The sequence below is a fragment of the Pelodiscus sinensis genome, chromosome 7 (genome assembly GCF_049634645.1).
Source record: "Pelodiscus sinensis isolate JC-2024 chromosome 7, ASM4963464v1, whole genome shotgun sequence".
In the NCBI taxonomy this organism is placed as follows: domain Eukaryota; kingdom Metazoa; phylum Chordata; order Testudines; family Trionychidae; genus Pelodiscus; species Pelodiscus sinensis.
In genome coordinates this window covers 75,289,833-75,307,141 of record NC_134717.1, presented here as the reverse complement: position 1 = coordinate 75,307,141, position 17,309 = coordinate 75,289,833, and the positions used below count along the sequence as shown (strand labels likewise).

General features: G+C 44.4%; 1 protein-coding gene across 7 annotated transcripts in view; it reads right to left on the bottom strand.

The window, feature by feature from the left end:
- ADAM23 (ADAM metallopeptidase domain 23) overlaps positions 1 to 17,309 on the bottom strand; it is a 184,872-nt gene that overhangs the window by 90,233 nt on the left and 77,330 nt on the right. For all 7 annotated transcript variants that reach the window (XM_075934339.1, XM_075934346.1, XM_075934341.1 and 4 more), the window contains exons 10-11: positions 9,887 to 9,958; positions 2,163 to 2,329 (exon numbers count right to left, since the gene is read on the bottom strand). In XM_075934339.1, the coding sequence (XP_075790454.1) occupies positions 2,163 to 2,329; positions 9,887 to 9,958 (239 nt within the window). The remainder of the gene's footprint in view (positions 1 to 2,162; positions 2,330 to 9,886; positions 9,959 to 17,309) is intronic.

Here is a 17,309-nt window from a genome sequence, read left to right as displayed (position 1 = left end):
TATTACCAAGATACCAACCCTAATTCCCATTTAAAACAATGAAGATAGGATGTGCAATGTTCCAGGACTAGGCCCTAACAGAGTAAAGGAAATAACCCTCCTCTGCACAGAAGTGAAGTATACCAGAGTTGTGGGCAAGGAAGTGCTTAAAAGCATTTGGCTATATCTATGTCCATACTTGCAAAAAATGTAATTGTTCCTACTGTTAATGTAAAATTTAAACATAAAGAGCATAAATCTAAACACCACTAATCAGACCAATTATCTTGGCTGGATGCTAAGGAGATGGAATTCACACCATCCCTGTACAGACTGTAAAGAGGCATTAAAAAACGCCCCACTAGATACGGCTGGTTGGAGTAGCTTCTAAACAGTTTCCATGGGCCCCTAGACAGGTGAGGGGGGGGACTATCTCCAAGCTCCTGGAAGAGGTGGGACCTGGGGCAAAAGGGGAGGAGCCAATACAGCCAGAGCTCTTTGCTGCCCCTCTCTGCCAGCTCTCAGAGCCACCCAGAGCACATCGCCAACTTCTTCCCTTCCCCGACCAGCCTTCGGAGCTGCCTGGAGCACACAGCACTTCAGCAGCAATTTAAAGGTCCGTGGGCTCCAGGTGGCCGTCACTGTTGCAGTAGAGCAGCAGTGGCCAGGAACCCTGAGCCCCTTTGAATTGCCAGGCCCCGGGGCAACTGTCCCATTTGCCTCTCCCTCCGTCCTGCCCCCAACAGCAGGCCTGCTAAATCCCTAGCATTCACCTTCCACAGGTGAGACTACAACTGAGGATGTGTGTATGGACAGATCCCCTACACACTCATACCAGAGAGCCCCTGCCAATGCTGGGACTGAACTGCACAATGGATGTGCAACCCTAGGAGCTCATCTAGACTACAGGGAAAGGTCGAAAGAAATGTGCATATCTTCTTTCGATCGCACTTTCAAAAGCCGAGCTTTTGAAAGTGAAAGTAATTAAGATGCGGCTTTTTTGGCAAACCCCCTTTGTCGAAAAGCCACGTAAACCTCCTTTTTTGAGGAAGAGCGGCTCTTCGATGAAGGGGGCAGTTCGCCAAAAAAGCCGCATCTTAATTAGTTTCACTTTCAAAAGCTCGGCTTTCGGAAGTGAGATCGGAAAAAGATATGCAAAGTCCCGTAGAATTTGCATATCCGCTTCTGACCATTCCGCGTAGTCTAGCTATGCCCTATGTGCCCCTCTCCCAGGCCTACTTTTTTTCCCCCAACTACATGCAGCAAAAACACTGTTTGTGTTGCCAGAAGCCTCTCTTCTATTCCCACAGACATGCAGGTAGGATTTGCCCCAGAATGTATAGCCTCAAAGGTCAAATTCATTTCTGGTTTAAGCATGTACAACTGCAAGAGTTCCTTTAACTAATTGCAGTGCAGCCACAGAGCTGAGTAAAATATGCCAATGGAATATTCCTGTAGAATACACCCTCAGTTCTGCCATATCTTGCTACTCATTGTTAGTTTGATGGTAAACTGTAGAGCTGGGTGACATGTCCAAAAACCTCAAGGGCATGCTAATAGCCATGTTTACTCAATCCTGTAGCTGCACTGATTTCAGCCATAGGAGTATATCAGCACCATCTTGGAATCTCAAGAATGTCTTTAAGGCTGTGGTGTCCAACCAGTTCTGAAGCAGTAGCCACAAAAATGGCTACTGCTACAGTGAACTAGCCATGGCTTTAGGGTCTACTGCCTCACCATGGAAATATCTATGCAAGAGGATCTAATATAGTAAATAAAAACTATCACAAGGTAATCAATAGAAAAACATTCAGGAGATTACTGGGCTATGTTCCTTGATAAATAAGCTGTATATGCAAGCTATTTTTTTAAAACAGAGAACTATCAAATCTAATCAGATCTCATGAAAGATAGCTAGAACATACAAAGGTAAATATGTGGGCTCTATTAATAAGTGAATACCAGTTGTATTTCATAATACACATTGGTATACCCATAATATACCTTGTTGAACTCTGTAGACGGGATTGCTGCTAGATTAAAATACCAGAAACTGGCAAATATAGGCAAAGGTTGGTTGACATTCAGGTAGAGAAGAAGAGAGAGATGTAGGCTACTAGGCAAGCAGACTTCCTACATAGGTATAAAACTAATAGATTAAATCATGATCTAATAGTACATACGAGAGCAGATGTACAGCATCAGTATGCTGTTTGATGTAGTACTGTCGATATTTGGAGAAGTCATGAAGCATCTGCAGAGGGTCAGGGCGAATGTTAATACGATCTCTGTCTGTCCAGGTTTCCACAGCAACCAAAACCACCCTGGTATTCAGCTGTTCCTTGTATATCTGGGGGCAGAGACAGGACAGGCACAGGAGTAGAACACTGGGTCAGACATGCACAATTAGCCAGTCAGAGTCAGTGGAAGGACAAGGAGGATAAAGAAAGAGGGAAACATGGGGAAATAGTTAGCTGATATGCCTAAAAATCTATAATCTGCTAATCTTATTTTATTAAATTTACTATTCTAAAGAACAAAATCAATTTTCTACATTTCAGTACTGACCTCCTTTTCCCCTTTAGTGTTTCTCATTTGAGTAACCAGTCACTACATAGGAATATCTACATTTCCCCATAGAAATTTCCTCAAGATACACTAAGGCTCTGTCTACATTGGCATCCCTTTCCGGAAAAGGGATGCCAATGAGACACTTCGGAATTGCAAATCCGCGGGGGATTTACATATCCCCCGCGGCATTTGCATTTACATGGCTGCCGCTTTTTTCCGGCTCGGGGTTTTTGCCAGAGAAAAGCGCCAGTGTAGGCGCGATTCTCTGGAAAATAAGCCCTTTTCCGGAAGATCCCTTATTCCTACTTATTCCACACCAACTCCCAAACTTACAGCCCTCAGGAAACTAATATCTATATAATAAAGAAATGCCTCTTTCCAACCTTTGTTTATAGAAACCTCTTTTTATACTCAAATAAATCAAGTAGCATCTTTGTTATCCTCTTTTGAGAGTAATATCATTTGTTAAAATTATTTAAACAAATGTAAAACAGACTTTTTGCCTGTAATTCAGACAGCACATATATGCTCTTGGAATTACATTAAATTCATGAACATTGACACCTAGTGCAATAGTCAGCCCACCTGTAAGGACTGCATAGTTATCTATAATTTAAGAATTTGGGGACAAATATCTACCAGAGATACATCTACATAACATGCACTCAAGACAAATGCCTAAAAAAACAGTGTGGACATAGTGGCACGGGTGGAGGAGGCATAAGCTAAATGCCCAAGTATATACTCAGGGTGTCAGACTGAACTGTATTCAGGCAATTGGTCTAACACGCCACTCATTAGCCACAGTTACACGGCTTCTTTTAGTAGGCTAGCTCAAGTGGAGCTAGTGCATGTACATCTAGCTGAACTAGGAATTACACCTCTCAGCTGTTGCTCAGCTGTACCCTAAGCAAGCTTAGATGTGTTATATTAGATAGCACAGAAACAAGATACTTCAACTAACCATACTACATAGTCAATATTGGAGTACACTAGCTCTGCTACATCATTAAGTGCTGATTTGTAACAAATTCATTTTCTCACAGTTCTGGCATACACAACAAATTTATAACAGAGTTGAAATTGCAATAATTTTTCTGCACATTTCTTCTTTTGCACTGTACTGCATCCCATATTCTTCCTAGTTGTATAATTCTGTTTTAATTATGGCATAATTATATATTTTGTACAAGATAGGTCAAGTGTCAGTGGAAAAGTTATGATTTGCATGATTATCCTATTTGTATGCATGTATGATTTTTGTATCTGAAATTAAAAATATTGACTATGGATCTATATTTCAAATGGGCTTACTCTAGAGAACAGCCATAGTTGCAACAATGGAGAAGCCAAACAGTGCTAATGGTTCTTCATCCAAGACAATGGGCTATGGAAGAGCTGAGCCTTCCTGAAAATGCTCCAGACAAAAAGTAATGGCTGCTATGACTCTGCAAGGACATCTAACACCACCACACGGCTCTGGACCCCAGTATTTTACCCCAAAATGGTCTGGGAACCAAGTTTGAAAAAAAGGGTTGCTGGCATTTGAAGAAGCTTTAAGAGGCAGGGAAATGACATCATTGGCTGTTCTTCACTGTCCCACAACTGAACACCTACGAGAAGCTCCAAAACAAAAGAACTTGAAACAGGAACAGGGATCCCAAACTGCAAAGCAAGTGCAGCTTGTGCCTTAAGAATCTGCAAGACTGCTTGTACCAGTTAGGGTGAGGGACTGTTAATTTTAATCCTATCCTTCCAATACGTTAAGCTTAGTTAGCATTTTTGTTTGTTTATTAGTTTAATCACTTAAAATGTATCTTTCATAGTTAATAAACTAAAGAACATAAGAACATAAAAACATAAGAACGGCCGTACTGGGTCAGATCAAAGGTCAATCTAGCCCAGTATCCTGTCTTCCAACAGTGGCCAATGCCAGATGCCCCAAAGGCAGTGAACAGAACAGGTATTCATCAAGTGATCCCATGCCTGACATCCATATGCAGCCTCTAACAAACAGAAGCTAGGGACACCATTCCTATCCATCCTGGCTACTAGCTATAGATGAACCTAACCAACATGAATTTATCTAGTTCTTTTTTCAACCCTGTTAAAGTTCTGGTCTTTACCATGTCCTCTGGCAAATAGTTCCATTGGTTGACTGCGCTGAGTGAAGAAAAACTTCCTTCTGCCTATTAATTTCATTTGCTAACCCCTAGTTCTTATAAGACTTCTCAGGAAAGGCAGAGAAAGGCCAAGGACTGAGAGTGAGGAGTTACACTGAGAGAACAAAGGATAGGTGCTGTGGAGGAAAAGGAAAGATTGCTCAGGGACTAGGGATATGGTACTAGAGGGATCATTTGGGGAAGTAGCCCAGGGAGAGGCTGCAAGACTGGGAGTGGAGGAAACATTGCCAGTTGGTACTGCCTTAGGGTCCCTGGGCTGGAACCTAGAGGAGTGGGTAGGCTCCCCTTCTCCTCCCATCTGGTATGGTGCTGCTACGATGCCTGTGCAGCCAACTGTCCCCTCAGTTCCTTCTCTACCCTGAAAGAAGAAACCAGCAAGTCCAAAGCAGAGAGGAGGAAGGGCAGGTGGTGGAGCACCCACGGACAATCATCTCGAAGAACCTCTGTTACTGCACAAGGTGAGTAATCCTCTCTTCTTCTTCGAGAAGTGTCCCTGTGGGTGCTCCACCTTAGGTGACTAAGAAGCAGTACCTGTGATGGAGGCAGGTGCTTCGGTTGGTTATTATTGTGCACAGCAGTTAGGACAGTGTGTCCAAAGTGGGTACCGCAGGAGGGGTGGCTGTCCAGAGCATAATGTCTAGGGAACATGTGAGAGGAGGGCCACGTTGCTGATGTGCACATGTCCATGAGCAGGATGCTGTGTATGTAGGCTGTAGAGGTCGCCCGTAGCTGCAATGGAGGTGCTTGGCCATAAGTGGAATAGGCTATTTTGAGGCACTTGGATGAGAGGAAAGTGATTAGGAATAGTCAGCATGGATTCACAAAGGGCAAGTCATGCCTAACCAATCTGATTAGCTTCTATGATGAGGTAACTGGCTCAGTGGACATGGGAAAGTCAGTAGATGTTATATACCTTGACTTTAGCAAGGCGTTTGATACGGTCTCCCACAATATTCTTGCCAGCAAGTTAAGGAAATGTGGATTGGATAAATGGACGGTAAGATGGATAGAAAGATGGCTAGAAGGCTGGGCCCAGCAGGTAGTGATCAACGGCTTGATGTCAGGTTGGCAGTCAGTTTCTAGCGGAGTGCCCCAAGGACAGGTTCTAGGACCGGTTTTGTTCAACATCTTTATTAATGACCTGGATGAGGGGATGGATTGCACCCTCAGTAAGTTTGCGGATAATACTAAGCTGGGGGGAGAGGTAGATAAACTTAAGGGCAGAGATAGGGTCCAGAGTGACCTAGACAAATTGGAGGATTGGGCCACAAGAAATCTGATGAGGTTCAACAAGGACAAGTGCAGAGTCCTGCACTTGGGACGGAAGAATCCCAAGCATAGTTACAAGGTGGGGACCAACCAGTTAAGTAGTAGTTCTGCAGAAAAGGACCTAGGGGTTACAGTGGATGAGAAGCTTGATATGAGTCAACAGTGTGCCCTTGTAGCCAAGAAGGCTAATGGCATATTAGGTTGCATTAAGAGGAGCATTGCCAGCAGATCCAGAGAAGTGATTATTCCCCTTTATTCGGCTCTGGTGAGGCAACATCTGGAGTATTGTGTCCAGTTCTGGGCCCCCAATTACAGGAAGGATGTGGACGCATTGGAGAGGGTCCAGCAGAGGGCAACCAAAATGATTATGGGGCTGAAGCATATGACCTATGAGGAGAGGCTGAGGGACTTGGGTCTGTTTAGTCTGCAGAAGAGAAGAGCGAGAGGGGATTTGACAGCAGCCTTCAACTTCCTGAAGGGAGATTCCAAAGAGGATGGAGAAAGGCTGTTCTCAGTAGTGAGAGATGGCAGGACAAGGAACAATGGTCTCAAGCTGTAGTGAGAGAGGTCCAGGCTGGATATTAGGAAAAACTATTTGATTAGAAGAGTGGTGAAGCACTGGAAGGGGTTACCTAAGGAATTGGTGGAATCTCCATCCCTAGAGGTTTTTAAGTCTCGGCTTGACGAAGCTCTGGCCGGTTTGATTTAGTTGGGATTGGTCCTGCCTTGGGCAAGGGGCTGGACTTGATGACCTCTTGAGGTCTCTTCCAGTTCTATGATTCTATGACTCTCTTCCAGCCTACAGGAAGGATCCACCGAACCCTTGACTCCAACTGATTATGAGGGACAAAATGAAAATAAAAATAGGGTGTGAAGGTCAAAGAGCCAGAACAAAAGAACTGGATGGGGATACCGAGCAGAGAGCCCTGAACAGCACCCACTGCTCCTTGAAAGCATCAAGGAAGCCAGTGGACACTGCCCAGATGTGTGAGCAGAGAGAGAAAATGAAATAGATCCCACAGTTGCAGGCTCCTTCCTCAACCAACTTTTTCTCCCTGGTCTTACAAATGGCTACTTTGGCCATAGCCAGGAGGAAGTTGATGAGGAGGTCCTGCGACTTTGTAGGGCAATGGATGTGGCGTGCAAAATCAGTAAGTGAGGTGAAAAGTGCAGCCAGAACCTCAACAAGAGGTTCTGGAGGAGCTGAAAAAGCAGCTGTAATGTGGTGCACTCAAGGTAGATGTGTGCCAAGGTCTCCCTCACACCGCAAAAGAGGCAAGCATCAGGGAAAGGAGAAACTGTATCAAGTACATGCCCGTGCTCATAGTGCCATGGAGGATGCTCCAGCTGATATCCTCAGTGGGTCGTGTGAGGTAGAATGATGGAAGGGAAGTATATTAGCCTTAGGTTAGGAAATCTCTATTCCCAAGGATTAATAAGAGCTAATAAGAGCTAGCCGAGAACTAGCTGGAACTTGCCAGAATCAATCAGGGCAATTAAGCACCTGGAGCCAATTAAGTGGGCTTCCAGAGTCAAGTGAGGCAAGGCTAGTTGGAACACCTGGAGCCAATTAAGAACCAGTTGATATTAGTTAAAAAGAGCACCACTGCAGGTAGTTTGGTATGTGAGGAGTTGAGGAGACAGAGGGTATGTCTAGACTACATGGCTCTGTCACCAGAGTCATGTAGATTAGTTTACTAGACATACCCAAATGAAGCAGCGATTTAAATAATCATCCCACGAGGCATACCGGGGAGGTTGACAAATGCCTTTGATGTCGACCGCAGAGCGTCCAGACTACAGCGCTGTGCCGCCAAACAGCTGATCGGCACGGCGCAGCAGACATTTTAATTTAAATGAAGTGGCGATTATTTAAATTGCCGCTTCATTTGGGTATGTCTAGTAAACTAATCTACATGGCTCTGGCGACAGAGCCATGTAGTCTAGACATACCCAGAGAGAGCTGTGGAGGACCTAGGAGGAGCAAGCACAAGTGGGTACCAGGAGGAAGAGCCTGTGATAAGGGAGGTGCTGGGAAAGGTGTGTTACAGAAAACTATTTTTACCAGGCCTTAGGCTAGAACGTAGAGTGTGGGGAGGGGGACAAGTTCCCCTCATTACCAACTCCCCATTTCCACTCAGCGAAAAGTCTGGCTGGGGAAAAAGGGGATTATTCAGCTCTGTATCATTTGGAGGGTTCACTGAGACTATAGGATTTGGTTTCCCTCTGTTCCTCATGCTGGCCAATGGTGAAAGTAGCTCAACAAACAGCAAGTGGATGCCCTAGAAATGGTGCCTAAATTGAGAACATAAGAACGGCCATACTCCGTTAGACCAAAGGTCCATCTAGCCCAATATCCTGTCTTCCAACAGTGGCCAATGCCAGATGCCCCAGTTGGAACTTTGTCATAATATATACAAACTGAGAAAGAGAAATCATATTTTTATCTCTCCAATCTTGGTTTCAGTTTATAGACTATGTTTCATACAAAACCAGTTCACTTCCTATCATATGCATATTGTGACAAAGCTCCTATACCCACCATGAGTCCTGCGCTTCTGGGTAGCAGTAGTTTGATATTTTTCTTCCTCTCTTGGGGAAAAAATGGCAACTTCTGGCCCTAGATGCTCACTTGAATGGCTCATTACAATTCTAAATCTGGTCCCTTTACCTCAGTCTAATTTAGCCACTCATCATCAGCTTGTGGGGAAAATTGAGAGGAGGAACTCTCTCAGACTCAGGTGGCCTCTGTAGGCAGTAAGGCAACCAAGCTAAACCTTTCAACTAAGTCTCTGTCTCCTTAGCAGGTGTTTACCTCCCCCAATCTTTCTGACTCTCAGTGATTTTCCTTATCCGTCACCTCTGTATCTGCAGGGTACACACCTGGTATCTGATGGTGTTTGTGCTGTCAAGCTATCCTGCAACACATCCTCACACAACTCATGACAGACCAAGACCAGCCATCTGCCTCCACTGGTGGAGGGAATACATGCTGGCACTTGAGTAAACAGTTTTCTCTTTCCTGAGTAAAAAAAAGACCAAGCCTAATTCCAGCATAATGAGGCAGACACCTGGGGTCAGTTAGAACTTGCTAGAAGCCACAGGCTATTTAGACACCTGCAGCCAATTAAGGCCTGTGGTGCTGCTTTAAAAGGTCTCCCCATAGACAAGGAAGGGAGGAAGAAGGAAAAGAGCAAAGGACAGGAAGTGCTGTGTGGAGGAGCTTTGTGGGTATGAGCTGAGAACTGATAAGCAAGTACTAAAGGGGAAGTACTAGTAGGTACTAGGAAGGATTGTTTGGGGAAGTGGCCCAGGAAAAAGATACTAGATTGAGAGTAGTAGTAACCCTGTCTGTTCCCCCCAACCTCCCCATGACATCTCAAAATGTGCCTTGAGAAGGGAGATCAGGATTCCAGATGGAATTTTACCCCAAACTAGCCTGTGATGAGTATGGCTCAGTAGGCCGTGGCTCCTGTCTTCAGTAAAGAGAAAGAGTCTGTGTGGAGGGCCACAGCACGGCTCTGAGGCTAACACTAACCACCAGTAGTGCAAGACCCATGGGGAATAGCTGGGGCTTTGCCACAATATATATATAAACACACACAAAAATCAGCAACTCATGTGGAAAGCTCCTTCACACTCCAGAGAGCAAATCTGTGGAAGCTTTGAGAAAACAAAAAAATAAATAAATCTGTGGTTTCTTATGGATAGGAATCTTTCTACATAACAGCCTGAATCAGTCCTCTGCATAGAAACTGTAAAATTATTTTTCAACTATTTAACAGGAGCTGAGTGCATTTATTTCATCCTAATGTCTGTAAAGTCAACTTTCCATATAATGACTTAAAATAATTAACTCAGTGAGATAGTTTTCAGATACTTACGGCATCTACAAGGTTAACCACGGACTTTGCAAAGTTGTTTGTATAAACATGGGAAGAACGATGTTTTTTGAACTAAAAGAAAAAAATTAAAAAGAAATTAGAACTTCAATAATTACTGGAGATACATTATTTGTTTATGAATAATCTCAACACATGCTAAGTGAGAACTCCCACAAATAGTCTTTCTGGATCACAGCATGCCTCCAAATGTCTATGTTTCTATGGAACTAAATGAAAGCTGTGCCAGGCTCAAAAACATTTATCATATACACATGTAAATCATTTAGTAAAACTATTCAGCCATAAAAGAGCCTCTTACATATCTTTTAACAGTTTAAATAGTCAAATTTTTCAAAAGACATAATTAGGGCTAACAGGACTTTTTCTATGCTGGACTGGGAGATGTCCTGGGAGGGCGGGGACTGGCTCCAGCATCATGACAAGCTTCTGGCTCTCAGGGATTGCTGGTTGGCTAGTCTCCTCCTCCTCTTCCACTCCCCACTCCTCCAGGCTGATGCCAGGTGTGACTTGGCCTGACTCCATGACCACACTAGGGAAGCTGTCTGGGACCCCCAGGATAGTGTCTAGCTGGTCATAGAAGCAGTAGATGTGAGGTGCTACACCAGACCGTCTGCTCTCCTGCTTCACATTATAGTAAGACCGGTGCAGCTCCTTGATTTTTACTCTGCATCGCCGAGTGTCCCTGGAATAGGCTTTAGCCCCAGGCAGCTTGCAATCCTGCTGTAAATCTTGGCATTCTTCTTGCTGGTTCGGAGCTGGGTGAGAATGGCTTCATCGCTCCACACCTCAAAGTCCAAGATTCCCTGGACACTCCACACCAACACTCTTCTGTGCCCCTGGGAACTGGATCCCGTGGGAGCAGAAATCTTCAAAGTTGTCTCAGTGTTCAAAGGATTGCTGGGAGTCATTTCCATATGTGCCTCGGTGTGCTGCTTGCTCTGAACAGGCTTGCAGCTCTGGCCAGATGGGACAGGCCATTCTACTGTTCCTGGGATTTTTTTAGGTCAGTGGGAGTGCAGTAGAGGCACAAGCAGTTAGTGCAGGGGTCTGCGGGAGGACCCTGTGTGCCAATAGTGTGGAATTTCTGGCATCTACACTCCCTTAACTTCTACCGTGCAAGGTCAGGAATGGAGTGACTCCTCACATGGAAAGCAGAAGTACTTAAATCGATTACAGCAGCTCTTAAGGTTGATGTGACAGGCTTAGCAGAGTGGATGCATCATTTAGGAAATTGACCATATGCGACTAAAATCGATGTAAAGTCCTAGTGTAGACCAGGCCTAAAGCACTAAACATTCACAAATACTGGGGTCAGATGTGCACAGAAGTATGAAAAAAGGGAACAGTTAAGCTTGCCATGCCTAGTCTGTGTTAAGATAATGGTGAGTGAGAGTTTGATGATGAAGAAATAGAGAATATGTATTGTTAAATGGATCAACTTTATTTTTTCTTTCTTTCTTTCATGGATATATGGTGCATGAGTAGTAACCTTAACTGCTTCTGAAGTTTTTTTTATAGATTATAATAAATGCGTGCAGGACTTTCTGTATATTGGTTTTTCAATTCCTTCTGCCAACAAGTCAAACTTGCCAAAGATGTCAAACAAAATTGTTAAATTACAATTATATTTCACAATATAATCTGCAAAGAGGAAAATGTACGCCTTCAAAATGTCATGGGCAGTGAACTCAAAATCTGCAATAACTGATGACAGCTTAAACTTTTCCATGAAAAAGTGTGATAAGGGGGAGGGGTTCAAAGAGTCACATGACCCTCCCCAAATGCTGTGGAGGAGGTGGCAAGGGGTCAGTAGCAGTGTTCCCCTTTCAGCCAAGTAGCAGCACAGCTTAACAGGTGATTAATCAGCCCCGCCCAGTCAGTCAGCTCCATGCATGGAGCCCTGAGCCTCTGACTGGATGGGGCTGATTAATCACCTGTGAAGCTGTGCTGCCAGGCAGCTGAGAGGGAACACTGCTACTGACCCCTTACCCCCTTCTCCATAGTATTTGGGGTCAGCAGCCAACCAGGGCAGAGCTGAAGGGGTACAAGCAGGGCCAGAGCCTCGCTTCTTCCATCCACACTGCCCAGCTGCTGAAGTCTCCCAGGCAGCCTCCAGTCATGCTACTGGGAAGGGATGCAGCCCTCCTTGGTGCAGCACAGCAGGAGGAGACACCCCTGCACTAGGTAACTTGCTGGGATGGGGAAAACAGGGAGTGGGGTGACTGCAGTCTCCCAGGCAGCCTCTAGCCACACTGTGTGAGATGCTGCTTGCTGCCCATTGCAGTACAGCAGGGCATACCTACACCCCAGGTAACATGGAATGGAAAAGGGACAGAATGGGGTGAGTATGGGGGCTCCGAGCAGGGGAGGGAAGGAGTCACGTGGGGAAGGCATGTGGCCACTTTTGGCTGGTGCCCCATTTGTATCCCTCCCCACTAGTTGTCTAATCCAGTTCCACAAAATATCTTATCAACCCTTATTCTAAAACAGGGGTGTGGAACCTAAGGTCCAGGAGCCAGATGCAGTCCCCAGCTTGCTTGGATCTGGCCTCTGGGGCTCAAGGTTCTTCCCCCCACCCCCAGCATTGGGAAGCCCATGCTGGCACTCCAGTCCCCGCTGCCCCCCACCTGACTGATTTTTCTGTGGGTCAGTAGCCCCCAATCCAAAAAGGTTCCCCACCCCTGTTCTAAAGACATGATGTGAGACTGAGGCAAGAGGGTTCATGTGCCAAACTCTAAGCAACCGAGTAAGTATTCACATGCTTAAAAACCATCCTGAATCAGGGTGAGTAAAACAAAATCTCCCTGGACTACAGCAGATAGCATGGAGATCCTTACAGAAGGAAATTTAAAAATTACAACTATTTATAATTTTCATCTGGACAACCAATCATTTTACCTGTCAAACTGAAAATGACAGAAATAATCTCTCAAAGATGTTATACTACATTATATTGTTAAACTGCAGATCAATTTTTCTTTTCATTTAGACTGATGCTATTTTTGCCTTACACAAGTCATTCAGCTTCATAAAGATGAAATACATAGAGGTGGTGGATTTTACCCTATCAGCTTTCACTGAAATAGCTGCAGCCCAATCAATTAATTTGCACTGGGTGATAAACCATTTGATTTGTGTAATCACTGATCCCATAGACCGACCCCCCTCCTGTGGCCTACCTGAACACCACCTTCTGCAGTGACCTATGCACAGCCTTGGTGGGATCCCCACTTCCCACACCACATAGCATTGGCAGGGGACCCTACCTATGTAATTGTTCATTTGCCAAATTACCACATGCAGCATCAAAATGGGCCTTAAATGGCATACACCATCACCATTAAAGTAGATTTTAAAGTTTTTCTTGAGGAACCCTTTGGTACAAAAATATATGCTATCCTTAACAAGTTGAAAGATTTTTTTAGAAGTGACTAGTGAAAACAATATTCTTGTGTTCCATTGTTCTTTAAAATATTTGAATACAGAGAGAGCTATACTGAGAGTACATTACAAAATACCAGAGAAGTTCCAAAAATAGAAAATAAGATTAATATAATTGTCCAAAAATAAGGAACAGAAATAATGCATGTACTTGGACTTTCACTGTTATAATGACAGAAACTTTTTAGAAAATATGAAAAGTTGAAACATTAACCGGTTATCAATACATGATAAAATTGAATGTCTCAAACACTGCATAAAAAGAGGATTTTTTCTGCGTACAATCTTATTGCAGGAGAAATCTGCCCTCTGCTGGTAAGCAAAAACTCATAAATATATGCTTAGAAGCTCAGAATAGTACAACTCTTATTCACGTTGGTGAATACTTACAAGTAGCCTCATCTGACTTTGTCAAAAATGGAATTACCTGTTTGTGAGTCACTGAAAGTTGGGGTACTAGCTCCCCCCCTCTGCTACAGTTCACCAAAACACACTATAGACCATTATGACTGGCTCCCTTAAGAATCCACGTGTTAATAGCCACCATTTGCCCCAGGAAATGAATGCATACTCTGGTAGTAGTCAGAGGAAAAGAGAGTTCTCACCCTGTGTAGTAACAGGGGTTCGTTAGAGGTGTGTCCCCGTGGTGCGTCACTCTGCTGCTGCTGTGTCCTCACACTGGCGACCGGAGATTTTTCCAGCAGTGCCGAGATGTCTCCTCGTGCCGTTGGTGTCAGTTAGGCATGTGCGCGGCATGGCCCCTCCATTCCTTCTCTACCCTAGCTCTAGCCCTGGAAGAAGCTCCAAAGCAGGGGAAGGAAGGAGGGTAGTGGAGCACCCATGGGGACACACATCTTGAAGAACCTCCATTACTGCACAGGGTGAGTAACTCTCTTTTCTTCTTTGAGTGATGTCCCTGTGGGTGCTCCACTCTGGGGGACTACAGAGCAGAGTTTGTATCATGATGGCAGCCCTGCCCCTGAGATTGAGAATAGTACTGTTTGTCCAAGCACCCCAGATGGAGTGATCGTGGAGGTAAGAGCTTAGTGTTTGGTGAAGGTGTGGTCAGATAACAAGTGGCTGCCTTGCAAATGTCCTCTAAAGGCATGTTTTTGAGGAAGGCTGTTGTGGAGGCAACCACTCTAGTAAAATGAGTAGTGGTGGTATCTAGTGGTTGTGTCTTGTAAATAGTGTGTGGGTGCAAGATGGATTGACCCTTGGATCGCTCTGTGAATGATAAAAAGAGTCTTGTTGATTTTCTCCATGACATAATTATATGATTGTCTCCAGGACATAATCCGTGACATAAGTATTCATAACAATCTCCTATTTGTGAAGTATTTTCATGTGGATTGTTTATAATTAGAGGCTGTGCAGTCAGTTTCAAAGGTTCCCACCCTTGAATCATTGTCTTTTCCCCTCTTTATAGAATGACTTACAATTAAGAGTTGCCAACTTTGCACCAATTCCATAGTTTCAATGCTTCTATACAGAGGGAAGTAGACCAGACTCTACCCTGCCGATTGATGTAGTACATACATGTGGTATTGTCTGTAATGGCATTGATTTGTCTTGTGTGCTATTTATGATATGAAATGATGACATGCATAACAAACCGCCCTAGGTTCAAGCAAGTTAATGTGGAGTGTTTGATCATTGAATGACCACTTGCCTTGTACAGTGTGGGGGCCCAGATGGTCTGTCCACCAGTCCAGGGAGCTGAGGACATGTGGAGGTATGGTAACAATTGTTTTTTTTTGGGGGGGGGGTCACTAGAGGGGGTGAAGACAGTAGCCAGCCAACCTTGCAGGCACCTCATGTGCAGTCTGGCCTACCTCACCACATAGGTGGTTGCCACCATATGACTCGAATTTTGAGGTATTCGTGCACTGTTCTAGTTGGGGTTGTGTGTGCTGCAGTTATGAGGTTCTGGAGAGCCTCGAATCTGTGCCTGGGTAGTGCTGCCCTGGCTGACGTGGAGTTGATATGCGCTCCTATGATTTCCAGAGTTTGTGTGGACTGGAGAGTAGATTTCTGGTAGTTTACATGGAACCCAAGGTCAAGTAAAAGGGAGATGGTCGTGTTGACCATGTCAAGTAAAAGGGAGATGGTTGTGTTGACCTGGGTTTCCTGAAATGATTCACCCTTCACAAGGTGGCCATCAAGGTATGGGAATACTATCCCTTGATGGCGGAGGGTGCCATTACCATAGCCAGACTCTGAAAAAACTCCGGGGGCTGCGGAAAAGCCGAATGGGGGAAGGCAGTACTGATAGTGTTGGTTTCCCACCATGACATGTAACAAGTGTCTATGTGTAGGGTGTATTGCTGAGAAAGTATTCATCCTGAAGGTTGAGAGCTGTGAGCCAATCCCCTTAATCCAAAGCAGGTTGTGATGGATAGGAGGATTGCTGGCCAGCACCTGGTGACTAAGAGGTTAAACTCAGGTAGTTAGCAAGGGTATTGGCAGGGATCCAGAAGAACCAATGGGAATACAGTCCTGAAATCTGAATTGTATTTAGATACTTTGCCAGTTTTCTTTGAGAGAGAATTCTAAGATGAGGGCTGGAGTAATCAGAATTACCATGCCTGTAAGAAATAATGGACATGGGAGTGAACTGGGCCTTGAAGTACAGATCAGCATGGATCATGAGTAGGATGATCAGGGTATTTTTCTTTGTTTTGGTTGTTCGATTAAACTTCTGTGTGAATCTATGCTTCCCCTCCCGCATTCACTATCTAAGAGCAGTCTCTGTGTATTGTCTTACTCACTTGCACTGTAACACCTAGCAACTAAGTATGCTTTATCAAATATATCTTTTTTGTTTTGTTAATAAAATCACCTTTTTAAAGTGATGATTTGAGTCTTCTATCCTGGAAAGAAATAGGAAGTCTTTCTGTGTATGTGTATGCATGCCTCAGACTAAGAGGTCAGCAACCAGAGACTGCAGTTGTTTTCTCTTTGTTTTCAAGTTCTCTTGTAGTAAAATAGCTTGGGGTATCCCTGGGGAAGGAATTCAAGTGTTCCTTCCTGTTTTTTCAGGGTTTAAATCACATGATAGTAGCAGCATTTGTTTTTCTCAGAGCCAGTGCATCTGTGACTCTGGGGAGTTTTTGTAAACAGAGCTTATAGAGGCAAGGTATTTAAGGTCTCTTGTGGGGCCCCATCTTCTGCACTTAGAGTGCCAGAGTGAGGAACGGCCCTGACACAGGTATAATGGTTGCTAGTGTCACCATCTTGAACTTTCTGTATGTTACGTATTAGTTGAGTTTCCTTAAATCTAAAATGGGCCCCTATCTGCCAGTTTTCTTTTGTGTTAGGAAGTATGTTGAATAGAAAGACTTCCTTGAAAAGCCATTGGCCCTTGCTCTATTGCTCCTATTTGTAGAAAGTGTTGGACCTCCTGTTAGAGAAGAATCTTGTGAGAGGAGCTTCCAAAGGGGGGGCATGTGAAGGAGCAATGGGTAGGGGGAATGGAGATAAAGGGGACGGCGTAGCCCACTTCTATGAGCTCTAGCACCCTCAAACTGATGTTATTTGTGCTCATTGATGTAGAAAGGGCTGAAGATGGTGGGTGAACTGAAGATATGTAGTTGATGCTGTCACAATAGTAAGGGTTTCCCTCTTGCTCACAAACCTTCAAATTTGTTGTTTGCATGATGAAGGTTGGGACGTCCTGGGCTGCTGCTGACATTGTAGTCTGTGCTCCTGTGGCCTATGTTTCTACCTGAAGTCGTATCGGGGTTGTTGTCTCTATGGCTCTCCTGGTCTAAGATATTGTTATATCTGAGTCTCTTATTTGGTGGTGACTTGACTAGAGTTCTCAATGTCATCTGGGAATCCTTCATAACATAAAATTCATCTAATTTTGCTGCAAAAAGCTTGATCTTATCAAATGGGAGGTCCTCCACTTTTTGCTGCAGCTCCCTAGGTACACCGAATGAAGCCAAAAGACTCTGCG